This window comes from Eleutherodactylus coqui, chromosome 3, assembly GCF_035609145.1.
Source record: "Eleutherodactylus coqui strain aEleCoq1 chromosome 3, aEleCoq1.hap1, whole genome shotgun sequence".
NCBI lineage: Eukaryota > Metazoa > Chordata > Amphibia > Anura > Eleutherodactylidae > Eleutherodactylus > Eleutherodactylus coqui.
This window is the reverse complement of record NC_089839.1, coordinates 2,061,354-2,082,318: the sequence shown is the minus strand read 5'-3', so window position 1 is coordinate 2,082,318 and position 20,965 is coordinate 2,061,354. Positions and strand designations below refer to the sequence as shown.

General features: G+C 49.6%; 1 protein-coding gene across 1 annotated transcript in view; it reads right to left on the bottom strand.

Annotated features, from left to right (window-relative positions):
• Positions 1 to 20,965, bottom strand: part of RPS6KC1 (ribosomal protein S6 kinase C1) — a 273,886-nt gene that overhangs the window by 163,462 nt on the left and 89,459 nt on the right. Inside the window, exons 10-11 of the mRNA XM_066595059.1 lie at positions 4,154 to 4,201; positions 1,323 to 1,455 (exon numbers count right to left, since the gene is read on the bottom strand). Of these exons, the coding sequence (XP_066451156.1) occupies positions 1,323 to 1,455; positions 4,154 to 4,201 (181 nt within the window). The remainder of the gene's footprint in view (positions 1 to 1,322; positions 1,456 to 4,153; positions 4,202 to 20,965) is intronic.

Sequence of the window (20,965 nt, the reverse complement as noted above, 5' to 3'; positions counted from 1 at the left end):
AGAGGCTGACGGGCAGCGGGGAGAGGCTGAAGGGCAGCGGGGAGAGGCTGAAGGGCAGCGGGGAGAGGCTGAAGGGCAGCGGGGAGAGGCTGAAGGGCAGCGGGGAGCGGCTGAAGGGCAGCGGGGAGAGGCTGAAGGGCAGCGGGGAGAGGCTGAAGGGCAGCGGGGAGCGGCTGAAGGGCAGCGGGGAGCGGCTGAGGGCAGCGGGGAGCGGCTGAGGGCAGCGGGGAGCGGCTGAGGGCAGCGGGGAGCGGCTGAGGGCAGCGGGGAGCGGCTGAGGGCAGCGGGGAGCGGCTGAGGGCAGCGGGGAGCGGCTGAGGGCAGCATGTCGCAGTCTTCTAGGTTTAACACAATACTTAAGACTGTTCATGAATGATGAAGGGGGTTTTCCTTAGAATGCCAAGAGTCTCTAAGCCTGAAGGACCGGCACAGTCCTTGCATTATACGCAGAGGATATTGATGTGAATGCACACAGTGTAATGCTTCATGTTTCCTGTGGGGGTGCTGCAGGGAAACAGAACACCTGCTGCCATATTCCCCCTGAGAGAAGAGCCAATTGCCGAGACCCTCTTATACAGGGAGCCTTCTACAATAAAAGACTGACTCAGGCCTGGGCTGCGACAAAGATGGCCACGTAGCCCTGTGATCAGCTAATCTCATGTTGTCACTTGTAAGGAGCTGCAACCTGCAAAAATCTGACTTTGCTGGGATTCTTGCAATCTGTAGGTCACGACTACTTCTGAATTGACTTCAGTGAGATTGGATGATCACCGGACTACACAGTGATGCTTTTGGTCACACGCCAAAGTTGCTGCAGAGCTGCTCAAGATTAGACAAACATGGCTTCCTTCTTCCAGATACAGTGCTGACCCTGCCCCCAGGATGTATGTGGTATTGCATCTCCATTGAAATGAACGGGGCAGAGCTGCAATACCACTTGCAACCTGTGAAAAGCTGTGGCACTGTTTTTAAAACAAATCAGCCATTGTTTTTCTTATTCTGGACAACCCATTAAAGGGCCGTCCGTACGGACTTTTGTAGCATTCACTTCAAGTACAGCCATGTGAAGTGGGCCCTGGTCTGACCGCAGGTCTCTGGTCCCACGTATGACGTCCGACACCAGTGGTCAGCCGGGGCACACTTCACGTCTGTACATTACATGAATGCTATAACAGTAAGTGAGGGCGGGCCTAACATCCGCATCAGCCGCAGCTTGGCAGACTGTAATGATAGGCGGCGGCGGCGGCACAACCGGATGGGAGATTGGTAATAAAGGCACGCTCTTCGCTGTATTTGCAGAAGTCTTTGATACATTGACCGACCTTCAGCATGCTGCAGCACGAGAAATACGGACTCCTCGGAGATGATGTAGTTGTGCAGGCAGACCATGTTGGGCACGCAGCGGGGCACCACAGTCTTTCTGCTCCCAGACTCCTCGCTGCTCTTCCTCAGACCCTGACAGAGAACAGAAAGGTCAGATGTACCCGCAGCTCCTCTGCATCCTGCTGCGCTTTCTGTTTATCAAGCACACTAATGTGTCGGCGGACGGCGGGCTCCAGCGCTCATCTGCTCCTGCATGTCCTTCGCTCCCCGGAGGCTCGGCTGATGGCATCTGGCAGGTATCCAGAGAACAGAAGATGCACAAAGCCACCATTAAAATCAATTAGACGGGTCAGCGCTTGGATTAGACTCTCAGTAAGTCATCACAGTGACACTTCGTGGACTTTGCCGCGACCTTTCTGTGCACACAAAGGAGGACGGGACGTGGTGAGGAGCCGTCTGCACTATAGGCTGGCCGCTCGTCATGTATGTCCATATCCACCTTGTGTGCAGCTATGATAGGACGCCAATAACCAGATGAGTCCAGAACCGGGGCTGTATCACAACTGACTTATCACCTACCCAGAAGATAGAGAGATAAGGCCTGATCAGTGGGAAGAGGGCTGCAGGAATGCTCTGTGCAGAGATCATTGTGCAGGGAGGGGAGGAGGGGAGCTGTGACTATTGTGAATGGTGGCTCCTGTGTTATCTATATATAGGGGTCTCCTCTCAGTATAATTCTGTCTGTACAGGGAGGGGAGTAGGTGAGCTGTGACTATTGTGAATAGTGGCTCCTGTGTTATCTATATAAAGGTGTCTCCTCTCAGTGTAATCCTGTCTGTACAGGGAGGGAAGGAGGTGAGCTGTGACTATTGTGAATGGTAGGTCCTGTGTTATCTATATATAGGTGTCTCCTCAGTGTAATCCTGTCTGTACAGGGAGGGAAGGAGGTGAGCTGTGACTATTGTGAATGGTGGTCCTGTGTTACCTATATATAGGGGTCTCCTCTCAGTATAATTCTGTCTGTATGGGGGGGGGGAGGAGGTGAGCTGTGACTATTGTGAATGGTGGATCCTGTGTTATCTATATATAGGGGTCTCCTCTCAGTGTAATCCTGTCTGTACAGGGAGGGGAGGAGGTGAGCTGTGACTATTGTGAATGGTGGGTCCTGTTATCTATATATAGGTGTCACCTCTCAGTGTAATTCTGTCTGTACAGGGAGGGGAGAAGGTGAGCTGTGACTATTATGTATGGCGGGTCCTGTGTTACCTATATATAGGGGTCTCCTCTCAGTATAATTCTGTCTGTATGGGGGAGGGGGGGAGGAGGTGAGCTGTGACTATTGTGAATGGTGGATCCTGTGTTATCTATATATAGGGGTCTCCTCTCAGTATAATTCTGTCTGTGATGATAATAAGATGACGGCTGAGAGGTTTCTCTACAGAACGGGAAGTGTCAGACAATTATTAGGCTTAGTGGTCAGTGTGCAGGGAGAGGAGGAGGTGAGCTGTGACATTAGACTATTATTAGGCTTAGTGGTCAGTGTGTAGGGAGAGGAGGAGGTGAGCTGTTACATCAGACTATTATTAGGCTTAGTGGTCAGTGTGTAGGGAGAGGAGGAGGTGAGCTGTGACATCAGACTAGTATTAGGCTTAGTGTTCAGTGTATAGGGAGAGGAGGAGGTGAGCTGTGACATCAGACTATTATTAGGCTTAGTGGTCAGTGTGCAGGGAGAGGAGGAGGTGAGCTGTGACATCAGACTATTAGGTTTAGTGGTCAGTGTGTAGGGAGAGGAGGAAATGAGCTGTGACATCAGACTATTATTAGGTTTAGTGGTCAGTGTGTAGGGAGAGGAGGAAATGAGCTGTGACATCAGACTAGTATTAGGCTTAGTGTTCAGTGTATAGGGAGAGGAGGAGGTGAGCTGTGACATCTGACTATTATTAGGCTTAGTGGTCAGTGTGCAGGGAGAGGAGGAGGTGAGCTGTGACATCAGACTATTATTAGGCTTAGTGGTCAGTGTGCAGGGAGAGGAGGAGGTGAGCTGTGACATCAGACTAGTATTATGCCTAGTGGTCAGTGTGAGAACTACAGGATTTTAGGATATTTTCTTCTAATATAAATCCTGACGTCCAAAAAGAACAAAAAATAACAAGAAATTTTTGAAAAAAATCTGTAACAAAAAATCTTTGATTTCTCCAAGAGGGCGCCTCCTGAGGACTCCTGTAAGTAAGGCGATCCCGGGTTTGTAATAGTCTGTTCACTACAGACACATAATTATAATACCTGCAAAGATGGCAAATTGTAGATAACTAGGCGTCTGAACGGAGTATGGCTGGCATGCCTCAGGAGGAGAGGGCATGAAGAAAGACCTGTCTCAAGTGCACATCCCTTTAAGGGTTGTCCAGCTGTATACTATGGAAGGCCCCCTCTAGGATAGGTCATTGATAGCAGATGAAGCAGCTCTGTTCTCTCTGCTGTGACCCAATCATCCCAACAGCAGCTTCCTACAATACCACTGCAGTGGAAACGGAGCAGCCCGCTCCCTGCGCCAACCCAACAAACGGGTGACTGGCAGGCTCCCAGACGATGACCCACCCTGAGCGCAGCGGGCAGCCCCTTTAAGTCAGGTGTGTGGGATCCATCCTCATGCCGTCTGTTTAATGCACTTCTTACATTCCCGCCTGCAGAGCTCTTGTGTGACAATCCATTAAAGCCCTCACATTGACATTCCTCAATACGGACAATAATGGAGCGCGGCGGCATTGTGCGGCGCGGCGGGTCACGTGGAGGCATCTCTAGGTAACGCTGCAATATCAAAGGAGGTACTTACTTTTAAAATAAAGGTCTCCTGAGTCTTTGTGTCCAGAATGAGGAGGACCTAAAAAGAAGGGAAGGAGAATTACTTAATGCACCATTTAAGGCTTATCTCCCGGCTCCGCAGACCGCGGCCAACGCCACTCCACAGCAACAAAAGCCGCCATACGGTAACCACAAATGGCTTTACAGAAGACTGTCAATCATTCGCGTGCTTCAAGCATTGTATTGTGTCATCTGTGCGGCTTCCGAGCAATCGGGGTGCTAAACAATATGGCTGCCACATGAGGGCACAGCGGCGGCACCCAGAAGGACCGGCGTTCATTACAGCCCTGCATGCCGGAATCCGCTGTATATCAGAGGAAAAACGGACCGCTGTCACATGATCCCCCCATGATAAGCAGCGCCGGAGGGAGCAGTTGCTTCTTTCGCTCCCTATGCAAAAGTAATGCTCACAAGCAATCAAACATCTTAAAGGAGTATACCCCCCTTAAAGGCATATTACTAGGATAATCGGTGGGGATCCAACCTCTGGGAGGCCCATTGGGAATGAAGGAGCAGCACTGTTTTGCCTGCACAGCGGGGCCTCGGACACTCTATTGTATAGGAACACTTGCTATTGATGACCTACCATCAGGATACACCATCAATAGATCATCGGCCGGGGTCTGCCGCTCGGGACCGCAGCCAATCAGCTGAGCGGGCGCACACACAGGGTCCTGATCATTCCAAATTATTCACCCCCATTGCAAATTCGGTTTATTTGCCAAATTTACAGCCTTTCAGCGGTTTGCAAAAAAAACAATCAAACAAGAACCATTTAAATATCTCCACTCATCTAGGAAGCGGTTTCTCCATATTCAGCACAAAATCCCACGCTGACGACTCCTCCCGTCTCCGAATTATTCACCCCTGAACAGAAACTCTCATGAAAGCACACATTAGTGAATGCGGTGTCATCTCAAGCACACCTGGTGTAACTAATCAAGGGCGTCATTAGTTGCACCAGGTGTGTTTGAGATAAAACACCTGGACTGGTGAGGGCTTTTTACACTATGAGGTTAGAATTTACGTTAGCCAAGAGAGTCCTCCAAAAAGGTAAGAGAAGACGTCATTGTCTTATACAAAACAGGAAAAGGATGCAAAAAGATAGAAAAGCATTGAGTGGTCCTAGAGATACAGCTGGAAGCAGGTACAGCAACAGGGGCTACAGTTCCTGGACATGGCAGAAACAGGGTGCTTATACCGGCTGCCACCAGATTCCAGAGGAGGCATTGTGGCCAGCAACCCTCCAGTAATTGCACTGAGCTTTCCATTTGTACATTAAGGCACATACTAAATGCTGATGACTGAACTCCAAGACGTCCACCTCCAGCAGGCTCCAAACCAGATAACCACAGAAGTCCTTGGATTCTGTTCTGTGGAGCGAAGAAATGAAACAGCCTCTAGATCAGCAGTCTGGAGCAGGCCAAGACCTGTCGCCTTGTTATGCAGGACAAGGGTTAATGCACCATGTGCAGAGACTGCTGGGTGCTGTCTTTCTTTGCTCCATGGATGCATGCTGGATTAGTCATGCCTTGGAGAAGGTTGGAGGTGGGGTTCTCTAATTGCTCTGCCAGTCATCAGGTGCAGAGTAGCTTTATATTCTCACCCCTCACTTTGCTCAGTACTGCTTATTCAGTTCCATAGAGGAGTATTGGAGTTCCTCTGTGCTGGGTGTACTGCTACGTCCAGATAAATTGCTGCGGTTTACTTTTCAGTGGTATTTCTGTTTTCATTTTTGTTTTGCTGTTCGGTTCGTCTCTTCAGGGGTCTCTCTAGGGACAATCAGGGCCCAGGAAGAACGCGGTGGGGCTGCCTCTATCGAGGCGATTACTCCACTTCTAGGCAGGGACCCTTCACCTTCCTGCTAGGTTAGGGCCAGGCTTCCTTCTCCCTGGAGTGGTGCTACTGTCCAGCATAGCGTTGTGAACGTATATTTCCAGCAGTGTGTACGTTCTCTGATACCGTGCCGAGTGTAACACTCTTGTGTCGCACAGGCTGTACATGTAGCTTTTCATACTGCTGTTGTGGTGCGCTCTGTTCTACAGTGCATAGTATTATCAACGGCAGTGGTTGTGAACGTCGCCCTGCGTCCATGCTGAGCGTGGTGCTCGTGTGCCGCACAGACATGACAAGAATGAAGGAGATGCTGAGAAGAACCCCCCACCTGCAGCGCGGAGGACAAGATGGAGTCGCTCACTTATTAGGAGCTTCCCAGGAGAAAACTCAAATACTGAAGCTTGGGCAAGGCTTGGCTTCGGAAGTAATCCTGGTAGATTTTGGAGGGGCATCACAGTCGCCCAATTTGAACCCCATTGAAAATCTTTGGTGGGATGTACAAGCCCAAGAATATTAATGGCCTGGAAGCCACCGTCAAGAGGAGCGGGCTGCAAGTCTTCAGGAAAGCTGTCCGAAGCTGCCGTCAGAAAAGCAGAAGGGGCTCCATTAAGGACTAGAAACACTGGTCATGGGGGGAGGGGGGGTGAATAACTCTGAGGTCGCAGCAGTCAGTAAAAGTGGTATTTTGTAGTGAATTTGGAGAAGCCGCTTGTTATGTTGTGTTCAGGGATTTACATCTTACTTGTTGGATTATTTTGCACAAACAGCTGAAATATCTGTCTGGGATGATTTAGTGAATCTGCCCTGAGCAGGGGGTTGGACCCGATGACCCTATGATCCTGCCCTGAGCAGGGGGTTGGACCCGATGACCCTATGATCCTGCACTGAGCAGGGGGTTGGACCCGATGACCCTATGATCCTGCCCTGAGCAGGGGGTGGGACCCGATGACCCTATGATCCTGCCCTGAGCAGGGGGTGGGACCCAATGACCCTATGATCCTGCCCTGAGCAGGGGGTTGGACCCGATGACCCTATGATCCTGCCCTGAGCAGGGGGTTGGACCCGATGACCCTATGATCCTGCCCTGAGCAGGGGGTTGGACCCGATGACCCTATGATCCTGCCCTGAGCAGGGGGTGGGACCCGATGACCCTATGATCCTGCCCTGAGCAGGGGGTGGGACCCGATGACCCTATGATCCTGCCCTGAGCAGGGGGTTGGACCCGATGACCCTATGATCCTGCCCTGAGCAGGGGGTTGGACCCGATGACCCTATGATCCTGCCCTGAGCAGAGGGTGGGACCCGATGACCCTATGATCCTGCCCTGAGCAGGGGGTGGGACCCGATGACCCTATGATCCTGCCCTGAGCAGGGGGTTGAACCCGATGACCCTATGATCCTGCCCTGAGCAGGGGGTTGGACCCGATGACCCTATGATCCTGCCCTGAGCAGGGGGTTGGACCCGATGACCCTATGATCCTGCCCTGAGCAGGGGGTTGGACCCGATGACCCTATGATCCTGCCCTGAGCAGGGGGTTGGACCCGATGACCCTATGATCCTGCCCTGAGCAGGGGGTGGGACCCGATGACCCTATGATCCTGCACTGAGCAGGGGGTTGGACCCGAAGACCCTGAGGACTTGATGACCCCGGAGGTCCCGATGACCCCGGAGGTCCCTTCCAACTCTACCAGTCTATGATTCTAAGTTTGTAAAGTTAGCATAAAAACCTGATTTGCAGGGAGGGGGGGGGGGGGGAATTGATTGTAACTGTGATTTTTACGATTGCTGGGAATCCCAAAGTTCCGACCGCACTGATCAAACACGATGGTATATTCTAACGCTATACTAATACTTCACAGAATGGGATGAACCCTTGAGTGGTCACAACGTCTGTTCATATGATACCCAATGTGATATCACCTTATTTACTCAAAGATGAAGTTTTTGCGCTGAAGCTCCTCCCCCCGCAGCGACATCAGCAGGAAGGGAGCGCTGGTTGAGCTAATTCAATGGGGCTGATGGAGATACCCAGGCGGGTGCTCTGTAGTCTCATCAAAAGAGAAGGGAGCTTTAGTGCACTTGCTTGACTAGCGCTCCATTCAATTTCCTCCTCATTGCGTGGGGTGCATTAACCTCACAGTGAGGACGACGGGGGACCCCTATTTTCAAGATCCGCAGGTGTCTCAGCGGTGAGACCTTCTTCGATCTGCAAGTTATACCCTATCTTACAGAATACCTTGCAATTGTGGTACGATGTCCATGTCTAGTAACAGAGAAACTGAAACAGCTAACAGGAAGTGGAGGAAATAGGTGACTAATGCGGTCTATGAGGGGAGAGACTTACACAGACACTGCTGCAGCTCATAGTGTTTATTGTCACACATCTACTGGATTCACATCTACACTGCTCAGTACTGCTGTATAATATCCTACATGCTGGTGTTATTTAAAAGGATGTGCTACAGAGATAGAGTAGAGTGTACAGTGTATGTGTACAGTGTAGGGAGACAACCTAGCAGCAGTCTACACCCACCAGCTCCGAGATAGAGAAGAGATCCTGCTCTCCTATGTGTACAGTGTATGGAGACATCATAGCAGCAGTCTACACCCACCAGCTCAGAGAGAGAAGAGATCCTGCTCTCCTATGTGTACATAGTGTATGGAAACAACCTAGCAGCAGTCTACACCCACCAGCTCACAGAGAGAGAAGAGATCCTGCTCTCCTATGTGTACAGTGTATGGAGACATCATAGCAGCAGTCTACACCAACCAGCTCAGAGATAGAGAAGAGATCCTGCTCCCCTATGTGTACAGTGTATGGAGACATCATAGCAGCAGCCTACACCCACCAGCTCATAGATAGAGAAGACCTCCTGCTCTCCTATGTGTACAGTGTATGGAGACATCATAGCAGCAGTCTACACCCACCAGCTCAGAGAGAGAAGAGATCCTGCTCTCCTATGTGTACATAGTGTATGGAAACAACCTAGCAGCAGTCTACACCCACCAGCTCACAGAGAGAGAAGAGATCCTGCTCTCCTATGTGTACAGTGTATGGAGACATCATAGCAGCAGTCTACACCAACCAGCTCAGAGATAGAGAAGAGATCCTGCTCCCCTATGTGTACAGTGTATGGAGACATCATAGCAGCAGCCTACACCCACCAGCTCATAGATAGAGAAGACCTCCTGCTCTCCTATGTGTACAGTGTATGGAGACATCATAGCAGCAGTCTACACCCACCAGCTCAGAGAGAGAAGAGATCCCGCTCCCCTATGTGTACAGGGTATGGAGACATCATAGCAGCAGTATACACCCACCAGCTCAGAGATAGAGAAGAGATCCTGCTCCCCTATGTGTACAGTGTATGGAGACATCATAGCAGCAGTCTGCACCCACCTGCGCAGAGATGGAGAAGAGATCCTGCTCGCCTATGTGTACAGTGTATGGAGACATCATAGCAGCAGTCTACACCCACCAGCTCAGAGATAGAGAAGAGATCCTGCTCTCCTATGTACACAGTGTATGGAGATATCATAGCAGCAGTCTACACCCAGCAGCTCAGAGATAGAGAAGAGATCCTGCTCTCCTATGTGTACAGTGTATGGAGACATCATAGTAGCAGTCTACACCCACCAGCTCAGAGGTAGAGAAGAGATCCTGCTCTCCTATGTGTACAGTGTATGGAGACATCATAGTAGCAGTCTACACCCACCAGCTCAGAGGTAGAGAAGAGATCCTGCTCTCCTATGTGTACAGTGTATGGAGACATCATAGCAGCAGTCTACACCCACCAGTTCAGAGAGAAGAGATCCTGCTCTCCTATGTGTACAGTGTATGGAGACCTCATAGCAGCAGTCTACACCCACCAGCTCAGAGAGAGAAGAGATCCTGCTCTCCTATGTGTACAGTGTATGGAGACATCATAGCAGCAGTCTACACCCACCAGCTCAGAGATAGGGGAGCAGGATCTCTTCTCTATCTCTGAGCTGGTGGGTGTAGACTGCTGCTATGATGTCTCTATACACTGTACACATAGGAGAGCAGGATCTCTTCTCTCTCTGTGAGCTGGTGGGTGTAGACTGCTTCTATGATGTCTCCATATACTGTATACATAGGAGAGCAGGATCTCTTCTCTATCTCTGAGCTGGTGGGTGTAGACTGCTGCTATAATGTCTCCATACACAGTAAACATAGGGGAGCAGGATCTCTTCTCTATGTGTACAGTGTATGGAGACATCATAGCAGCAGTCTACACCCACCAGCTCAGAGAGAGAGAAGAGATCCTGCTCTCCTATGTGTACAGTGTATGGAGACATCATAGCAGCAGTCTACACCCACCAGCTCAGAGATAGAGAAGAGATCCTGCTCTCCTATGTGTACAGTATATGGAGACATCATAGCAGCAGTCTACACCCACCAGTTCAGAGAGAAGAGATCCTGCTCTCCTATGTGTACAGTGTATAGAGACATCATAGCAGCAGTCTACACCCACCAGCTAAGAGATAGAGAAGAGATCCTGCTCTCCTATGTGTACAGTATATGGAGACATCATAGCAGCAGTCTACACCCACCAGCTCAGAGATAGAGAAGAGATCCTGCTCTCCTATGTATACAGTATATGGAGACATCATAGAAGCAGTCTACACCCACCAGCTCACAGAGAGAGAAGAGATCCTGCTCTCCTATGTGTACAGTGTATGGAGACATCATAGCAGCAGTCTACACCCAGCAGCTCAGAGATAGAGAAGAGATCCTGCTCTCCTATGTGTACAGTGTATGGAGACATCATAGTAGCAGTCTACACCCACCAGCTCAGAGGTAGAGAAGAGATCCTGCTCTCCTATGTGTACAGTGTATGGAGACATCATAGTAGCAGTCTACACCCACCAGCTCAGAGGTAGAGAAGAGATCCTGCTCTCCTATGTGTACAGTGTATGGAGACCTCATAGCAGCAGTCTACACCCACCAGCTCAGAGAGAGAAGAGATCCTGCTCTCCTATGTGTACAGTGTATGGAGACCTCATAGCAGCAGTCTACACCCACCAGCTCAGAGAGAGAGGAGATCCTGCTCTCCTATGTGTACAGTGTATGGAGACATCATAGCAGCAGTCTACACCCACCAGCTCAGAGATAGGGGAGCAGGATCTCTTCTCTATCTCTGAGCTGGTGGGTGTAGACTGCTGCTATGATGTCTCTATACACTGTACACATAGGAGAGCAGGATCTCTTCTCTCTCTGTGAGCTGGTGGGTGTAGACTGCTTCTATGATGTCTCCATATACTGTATACATAGGAGAGCAGGATCTCTTCTCTATCTCTGAGCTGGTGGGTGTAGACTGCTGCTATGATGTCTCCATACACTGTACACATAGGAGAGCAGGATTTCTTCTCTCTCTCTGAGCTGGTGGGTGTAGACTGCTGCTATGATGTCTCCATACACTGCACACATAGAAGAGCAGGATCTCTTCTCTATCTCTGAGCTGGGGGGTGTAGACTGCTGCTATGATGTCTCCATACACAGTACACATAGGGGAGCAGGATCTCTTCTCTATGTGTACAGTGTATGGAGACATCATAGCAGCAGTCTACACCCACCAGCTCAGAGATAGAGAAGAGATCCTGCTCTTCTATGTGTGCAGTGTATGGAGACATCATAGCAGCAGTCTACACCCACCAGCTCACAGAGAGAGAAGAGATCCTGCTCTCCTATGTGTACAGTGTATGGAGACATCATAGCAGCAGTCTACACCCACCAGCTCAGAGATAGAGAAGAGATCCTGCTCTCCTATGTGTACAGTATATGGAGACATCATAGCAGCAGTCTACACCCACCAGTTCAGAGAGAAGAGATCCTGCTCTCCTATGTGTACAGTGTATAGAGACATCATAGCAGCAGTCTACACCCACCAGCTCAGAGAGAGAGAAGAGATCCTGCTCTCCTATGTGTACAGTGTATGGAGACATCATAGCAGCAGTCTACACCCACCAGCTCAGAGATAGAGAAGAGATCCTGCTCTCCTATGTGTACAGTATATGGAGACATCATAGCAGCAGTCTACACCCACCAGCTCAGAGATAGAGAAGAGATCCTGCTCTCCTATGTATACAGTATATGGAGACATCATAGAAGCAGTCTACACCCACCAGCTCACAGAGAGAGAAGAGATCCTGCTCTCCTATGTGTACAGTGTATAGAGACATCATAGCAGCAGTCTACACCCACCAGCTCAGAGATAGAGAAGAGATCCTGCTCCCCTATGTGTACTGTGTATGGAGACATCATAGCAGCAGTCTACACCCACCAGTTCAGAGAGAAGAGATCCTGCTCTCCTATGTGTACAGTATATGGAGACATCATAGCAGCAGTCTACACCCACCAGCTCAGAGATAGAGAAGAGATCCTGCTCTCCTATGTATACAGTATATGGAGACATCATAGAAGCAGTCTACACCCACCAGCTCACAGAGAGAGAAGAGATTCTGCTCTCCTATGTGTACAGTGTATAGAGACATCATAGCAGCAGTCTACACCCACCAGCTCAGACATAGAGAAGAGATCCTGCTCTCCTATGTGTACAGTGTATGGAGACATCATAGCAGCAGTCTACACCCACCAGCTCAGAGACAGAGAAGACATCCTGCTCTCCTATGTGTACAGTATATGGAGACATCATAGCAGCAGTCTACACCCACCAGCTCAGAGATAGAGAAGAGATCCTGCTCTCCTATGTATACAGTATATGGAGACATCATAGAAGCAGTCTACACCCACCAGCTCACAGAGAGAGAAGAGATCCTGCTCTCCTATGTGTACAGTGTATAGAGACATCATAGCAGCAGTCTACACCCACCAGCTCAGAGATAGAGAAGAGATCCTGCTCCCCTATGTGTACTGTGTATGGAGACATCATAGCAGCAGTCTACACCCACCAGTTCAGAGAGAAGAGATCCTGCTCTCCTATGTGTACAGTATATGGAGACATCATAGCAGCAGTCTACACCCACCAGCTCAGAGATAGAGAAGAGATCCTGCTCTCCTATGTATACAGTATATGGAGACATCATAGAAGCAGTCTACACCCACCAGCTCACAGAGAGAGAAGAGATTCTGCTCCCCTATGTGTACTGTGTATGGAGACATCATAGCAGCAGTCTACACCCACCAGCTCAGAGATAGAGAAGAGATCCTGCTCTCCTATGTGTACAGTGTATGGAGACATCATAGCAGCAGTCTACACCCACCAGCTCAGAGATAAAGAAGAGATCCTGCTCTCCTATGTGTACAGTGTATGGAGACATCATAGCAGCAGTCTACACCCACCAGCTCATAGATAGAGAAGAGATCCTGCTCCCCTATGTGTGCAGTGCATGGAGACATCATAGCAGCAGTCTACACCCACCAGCTCAGAGATAGAGAAGAGATCCTGCTCCCCTATGTGTACTGTGTATGGAGACATCATAGCAGCAGTCCACACCCACCAGCTCAGAGATGGAGAAGAGATCCTGCTCCCTTATGTGTACAGTGTATGGAGACATCATAGCAGCAGTCTACACCCACCAGCTCAGAGATGAAGAAGAGATCCTGCTCCCCTATGTGTACAGTGTATGAAGACATCATAGCAGCAGTCTACACCCACCAGCTCAGAGATAGAGAAGAGATCCTGCTCTCCTATGTGTACAGTGTATGGAGACATCATAGCAGCAGTCTACACCCAGCAGCTCAGAGAGAGAGAAGAGATCCTGCTCTCCTATGTGTACAGTATATGGAGACATCATAGCAGCAGTCTACACCAACCAGCTCAGAGATAGAGAAGAGATCCTGCTCTCCTATGTCTACAGTGTATGGAGACATCATAGCAGCAGTCTACACCAACCAGCTCAGAGATAGAGAAGAGATCCTGCTCTCCTATGTCTACAGTGTATGGAGACATCATAGCAGCAGTCTACACCCAGCAGCTCAGAGATAGAGAAGAGATCCTGCTCTCCTATGTGTACAGTGTATGGAGACATCATAGCAGCAGTCTACACCAACCAGCTCAGAGATAGAGAAGTGATGCTGCTCTCCTATGTGTACAGTGTATGGAGACATCATAGCAGCAGTCTACACCAACCAGCTCAGAGATAGAGAAGAGATCCTGCTCGCCTATGTCTACAGTGTATGGAGACATCATAGCAGCAATCTACACCCAGCAGCTCAGGGAAAACTGAAAATTAGAGATGGAACCTGCAGAGGGAAAACTGGTGATAAATGCAGGATACAAGTCCTATAATGGTCATATGTCTTGTCAATAAAAAGATCTGATGGATGACAGTTACAGAATGCCTGTGCTTACTGAAGTTTACAGTAGTTTAAGGGGGTTGTACTAAATTATAGTAAAATAAAAACATCTGCAATTTTCTAAGAAACATACCTACTGCATTGGCAATTTCAAGATTACTGCTTGCTGTCGGTGAATGGGAACATTCTTGTTTACATCAGTAATTTAATTAACTGTACAGACAAAGCTTCTCACAGCTGAGAGTTTGCTACAATTGTTTTGTTTGGGGGGATGGGGCAGGTATGGTTATTGTTGTCTGTTTTATTGTTCATTTGACAAACTTCTGTGATTTTAAAGAAGGGATGGAACAAGGAGCAGAGCTCAATAAGAAGAGGAGGCAGGAAGCAGTTAGCATGTACAGCTATTCTGCAGTGTGTGGAGCTGGGGGGGCATTTTGTGTCTGTGCAGCTATGCTGCAGTGTGGGAAGCTGAGGATACTCTCCCGAATCTGTGCAGTTATGCTGCAGTGTGAGAAGCTGGGGATACGCTCCCAAATGTGTGCAGCTATGCTGCAGTGTGGGGAGCTGGGGACACTCTCCCAAATCTGTACAGCTATGCTGCAGTGTGGGGAGCTGGGGATGTTCCTTAATGTCTGTACAGCTATGCTGCAGTGTGGAGAGCTGGGGATGCTTTGTTATGTCTGTACAGCTATGCTGCAGGGTGGGAAGCTGGGATACTCTTTCGAATCTGTGCAGCTATGCTGCAGTGTGGGGAGCTAGGGATGCTCCCTAATGTCCGTACAGCTATGCTGCAGTATGGAGAGCTGGAGAAGCTCCTTAATGTCTGTACAGCTATGCTGCAATGTGTGGAGCTGGAGATGCTCCTTTCTGTCTGTACAGCTATGCTGCAGTGTGTTGAGCTGCGGATGCTCCTTAATGTCTGTACAGCTATGCTGCAGTGTGGAGAGCTGGGGATGCTCCTTTGTATCTGTGCAGCTAGGCTGCAGTGTGTGGAGCAAGGGATACTCTCCTGAGTCTATGCATACATAATGTGGAGTGAGGAGCTGGGGATACTCGCTGATGTGAAAGAAACCGTGGCACATAAAATTAGCCTAAGGGGTGTGAGCTACTCAACAGGCAAACATTTATTTTGTATAAAGGCTGAACAGAATATAAGCACTGGAGAGGCTTCTGCCCAACTTGTTGGGGTGATACAGAGCTGCCGGAGACTACATTACTTGTGACTAGGTAAGGACTTTTGAGAGACCTAATATTTGTGAAAAGAGGACTGTGATTGAAATCCCAGTTACTGGGTAAGGATTTTGAGAAACCTAATAAATGGCTACTGAACCTTTGATACAACACCGCTAATGTAGAGCCCCTGCAATAGCCGGCAGGCGGTCACGAGCCACCCCGGAATGGGATAAAACGGTTCATCTATTTTCTTTTGCAGGTTTCATTAAAGTTAGTTACTGAAAGCATACAGGTTGGCTCCCGGACCCTATGTCAGCGATCACCGGTTACCAAAACCGTCTCAGACCGCTGGGGAAGCCCCAAGCCACATAGCAGGCCCCTCGCAGTATCAGGATAGATAGGTAGTGGAGGGGTCTCTCTTAGCAAAGCTTCTAGCATAAACATCAGGCGCTGTAATCATGAAGAGCCCGTATAAAGAGTGTCTTCAAGGAACTCTGTTCGCCGCCGTGCAGGATTTGTGCAAGCGGCTCTGCTGTATGTATAGGTGGAAGGACTTCTTCCTTAACCCCGCCGTCGCTGAATATATTCTAGATCTGATGTACTTTGTCCTTTCCGTACGGCAGCAGATAATGGATGTCCGCGGCCGCTCGGAACGCCTGGCTCGGCAGATTTAAGCCTCCGCTCCCCATTTTTTGTTTGGATAAACAAGTAATATATCTTTAAATCCTGACATGGCGCAGGATGTAATTTGCTGTTTTTGCACGAAGCATTTCTTGATCCCGATCCCACATCTTGTAATCACATTTATTAGTGTCTCGTCTGCTGTCCAGCGTTGGAGGCCATGGCCGTCCTGCTGTGGATCTTGGGATGGAGCTGCGACTCTGTTGGTTACAAACCAAAGGACAAACGGGCCACCGGGGAATACGCCAGCTGTTGTCTTGTTGCTGATATCCAGAAGGGTCATCTTCAGTCTGAAGGAGCAGCAATCTGCAGACTAATTACAAGTGCCGCCTGCTCGCTGCCCAGCGCAAGACTGGTGACTTTCAGAGGAAACAAAACCCTGCTAGGGATGCAAATGCTGCACGACGGGCAGCGCCGGCTCGGCCGCCCAATACTCATTTGTTAGCAAAACAGAAGGGCGAGATTTTATTACCCAGGAGCAGCCGCCATGCACCAACAGCACACATTATAAAGCTTCTACGGAGCCCAGAACGGAGACGTGCTGCAGAAGTAAGAGATATAGAGACCCAGGCCCATCAATACCCTGCATGCCGAGCGATACCCCCACCGCCAGCTGGATATCGCCCCTACACAGAATACACCTACGGTGGCAGTGCCCCTCGGCTCCCGTATAACGACTGATGTCCTACCCATGCATCAGGAGGACCAGGATGAGCAATAGGAGAAAGGCAGCATTCTATACCCAGTGCAAACCTCTATGCCACCGACCCAAGAATGTGGCACAATCTGCAGTCATTTCAATGGGAACAGTGCCACGTGAGGAGGCATCCATTCAGGGGTCTTCAGGACCCACCTTCTCTGATGGCTAACTGCTTGATGAGGGTCCAACCTTCACTGCCCTGGGGATAGGCGATTTCTTCATTTGGGGAGACAATCCTCCGAGTAATGCCATAGGGGTTTGATCTCCCTATACAGCCCTTTGGTCCCCCGGTCCCCGCACCACGCTCCTCTCGCACCGGTTTTAAGCTATTTTCCACTGCCAAGGGTTGTACCACGTATTAAACATGCCCCCCATGCACAGGGCAAGAAATAAGTGATGGGTGGGGGGCAGACTGGCTCCCGGGTTCGCCCTTGTGTTAACAATGCATGCTGCTACTCCTTTCCCTGCAACGGGACTGCTGGAGACGGTCAGGTTCAAGCGCTCTGCTATCTCCGACCACCAACGATCATGTGATCACAGGTCTTGTGTCCCCCGTATGACTAGAGCATGCGCGATGCCGCTCCATCCATCTCTATGGGGCCATCGGAGACAGAGCGCTGTACTAAGGGCATACTTGGCAGCTGATCCATTCATGAGGGAAACCTGCAGCCACCGTTCTCAGGATCCTTTGGGGTCCAACTGCCTGGATCAGCCCCCCCCATCTTGGGGATAAGTGTAAGACGTGATACAACCCCTAAAAGCCTCATTCACTATGGCAGATTTCTGCTCCGTATTATATTTTTATGCATGTAATACAGAGAGACGGAACCACGCTGATCCCCCCCTATGGTTGGCGGTGAGACCCCGGCTAGTCCAGCACCGATGACCGGGCTCACTAGAAGTCGCTCCGATCGCTGGATCTTCCATCTAATGTGGATTCACACTGAAACTGATCCACGGAAAACTTGTCCCGTGACTTTATGCCGCACTCCGGGGTCACGGGGGGAATTACTGTACAGGGGGCGCCGATCCTGAGAGGGCCGGGGGCTAATGAATAGCTTGGCCTCTAGTAAAGGGGTTCATGTGCCATGCTCCCTATCTGCTACCCATTACATGGCACATGAAAAGCTCCACTACAAGGCGGTCACGTACACCACGGACAGAACTACACTCTGTAATCACGTGAAGCGGCGGGATCAGCGGCTGGCGTCACCATGAAGACGGAAAGAGCAGCTCACTCAGGAAAATACTGAAGGCACTCGGCAGGGGGGGTCCAGACATCTTGGAGGACTAAGCCCAGATCTTCTGTGGATGTCGGCTCGCTCCAATCCTTCTGTCTCTTCATGTAATCCCAGACAGACAGGATGATGTGAGATCAGTGGGGTCACAGCAGCACTTTCAGGACTCCCTGTTCTTCCCAACACTGAGGATACTTCTTAACAACATTGGCTGGATGTTGGGGGTCGTTGTCCTGCTGCAGAATAACTCTGGAGCCAATCAGACGCCTCCCTGATGGTATGATGGATAAGCATCTTCCTGTATTTATCAGCATTAAGGATACCATTAATCCTGACCAAAAACCCCAACTCCATGTGCTGAAATGCAGCCACAAACTAGCAAGGAGCCTCCCCGATGCTTCGCTACTGCCTGCAGACACTCATTGTATCACTCTCCACCATGCTTCACTGCTACCTGCAGACACTCATTATTGTACCGCTCTCCACCATGCTTCACTGCTGCCTGCAGACACTCATTATTGTATCACTCTCCCCGATGCTTCACTGCTGCCTGCAGACACTTAATATTGTACCGCTCTCCCCGATGCTTCACTGCTGCCTGCAGACACTCATTATTGTATCACTCTCCCCGATGCTTCACTGCTGCCTGCAGACACTTAATATTGTACCTCTCAACAATGCTTCACTGCTGCCTGCAGACACTCATTTTTGTACTGCTCTCCACCATGCTTCACTGCTGCTTGCAGACACTCATTATTGTACCACTCTACAACATGCTTCAATGCTGCCTGCAGACACTCATTATTGTACCACTCTACAACATGCTTCAATGCTGCCTGCAGACACTGATTCATTATTGTACCGCTCTTCACTGCTACCTGCACTCATTATTCAACTACTCTCCACCATGCTTCACTGCTACCTGCAGACACTCTTTACTGTACCGATCTCCACCATGCTTCACTGCTGCCTGCAGACACTCATTGTTGTACCGCTCTCCACCATGCTTCACTGCTGCCTGCACTCATTATTGTACTGCTCTCCACCATGCTTCACTGCTGCCTGCACTCATTATTGTACTACTCTCCACCATGCTTCACTGCTACCTGCAGACACTCATTACTGTACCGATCTCCACCATGCTTCACTGCCGCCTGCAGACACTCATTATTATACGACTTTGCACCATGCTTCACTGCTGCCTGCAGACACTCATTATTGTACTGCTCTCCACCATGCTTCACTGCTGCCTGCAGACACTCATTATTGTACCACTCTCTACCATGCTTCACTGCTGCCTGCACTCATTATTGAACTACTCTCCACCATGCTTCACTGCTGACTGCAGACACTCATTATTGTACCGCTCTCCAACCATTCTACGAACAAATGGTCTTCTGTTACAGCAAAATCTCTCCCATGGTTGTGCCCCCTCAGCCCAGAGCAGCGGCTGCCGTTGTTCTGCACCCCACGTCTTACGTGTTTGTACATAGGTCAGTCGCTCGGCCTTGTTTCCGCGTGGAAGGGAGGATGACTTTTTGGCAGCAAATCTCCCATGAAGACCCCTTCTGGCCAGACTTTTCTTAACAGTAGATGGGTGTACCTTGGCTCCACTGGTTTCTGCCAGGTCTATTCTGATGGTCCTGATGGACATCTTCCAATTTAGAAGGGAAGTAAGGATGATGCGTCTTGTATCGGCTGCACTAAGTTTCCTTGGCCGACCGCTGCATCTATGGTCTTCGCATTGTCCGCTTCTTTGTGATTGGACAGCACATCCTGAACCCCCCGTCTGCTGTGAAATCTTTGCCGGGGAGAGACCTTGGTTGTGCAGTATAACTACCTTGTGTCTTGTTGCCATGGTGTATGACCTGGGACATGAAACTGTCTTCCACAACCTCAGCTTTCCAGAAGGTTTTGTCTGCTCCTCACCCAGTTAACTCTTGAACAAGTAAACATAGGGCAAAACTGACACTTCCGTTGTGGCTCTGAGTAACTTGTAGCCAAGACTGGTAGATCACATGACCCACTTCCCATTTGAAAAAACTGAGCTGAATTGTAGAGTTCAAAATGGCTGCCAAAACCATCTCCACCGAAAAATGCAGCCTTTGCCCCCAATTAATACTTTTACACATCAGAAGTCAATTTTCTATTAAACCAGGTAAATGGGTGTGTCCAGACTTTTGCTTTACCCTGTATAATATTTTTGCACTTGCTAGAAGACCAACTTGGTTAATTTTGATTGGACAGTCTCAGAGCAGTGTATAGTGCCACTTGAAAGTACCTCGATCATTTACATTAAGGGCACTACAATAAGGCTCCCTCTAGTGGCAACGGTGGACAGCTAGAATATCACTCAACCCAACGGATTTACAGGAAATCTGGAGCTCAGTTACTTGTGTAGCATGAAAGTAAAAGGGTTATGCCACATCTAATTGTTTTACTGCAGGAAGCAGATAGCGCCATACATTGTGCAATGGCTGAGGTTGGTACTGCAGGCTGAGTCCTATTGAATAGAATGAGGCTCAGCATGCAGTACCAACCCTGGCCACTGTGCAATGTATGGGGCTATCTGCTTCCTGCAGTAAAACAATTAGAAGTGTGACAACACCTTTACCCTGCACTGTAACCCTTTCACTGCCATGTAATACAGCGTGACATTAAACGACTAGAATAGAATGCGATGGCTTGTCATGAGGTCCCCTTTAATTGCTGGTGTTCTCAGTCTCTGCGGGTGCAGCCCTTCAGATCACTGCTTTACTTGACATTTCCACCTTCTTCCTCGCACTACGCATTTCACGCTCCCCGCCTTCGTGCAGCTGGACGCCGTCCACATTCAAGTAGTAAATACGGGAACATATGTGATTTTTTTCGGC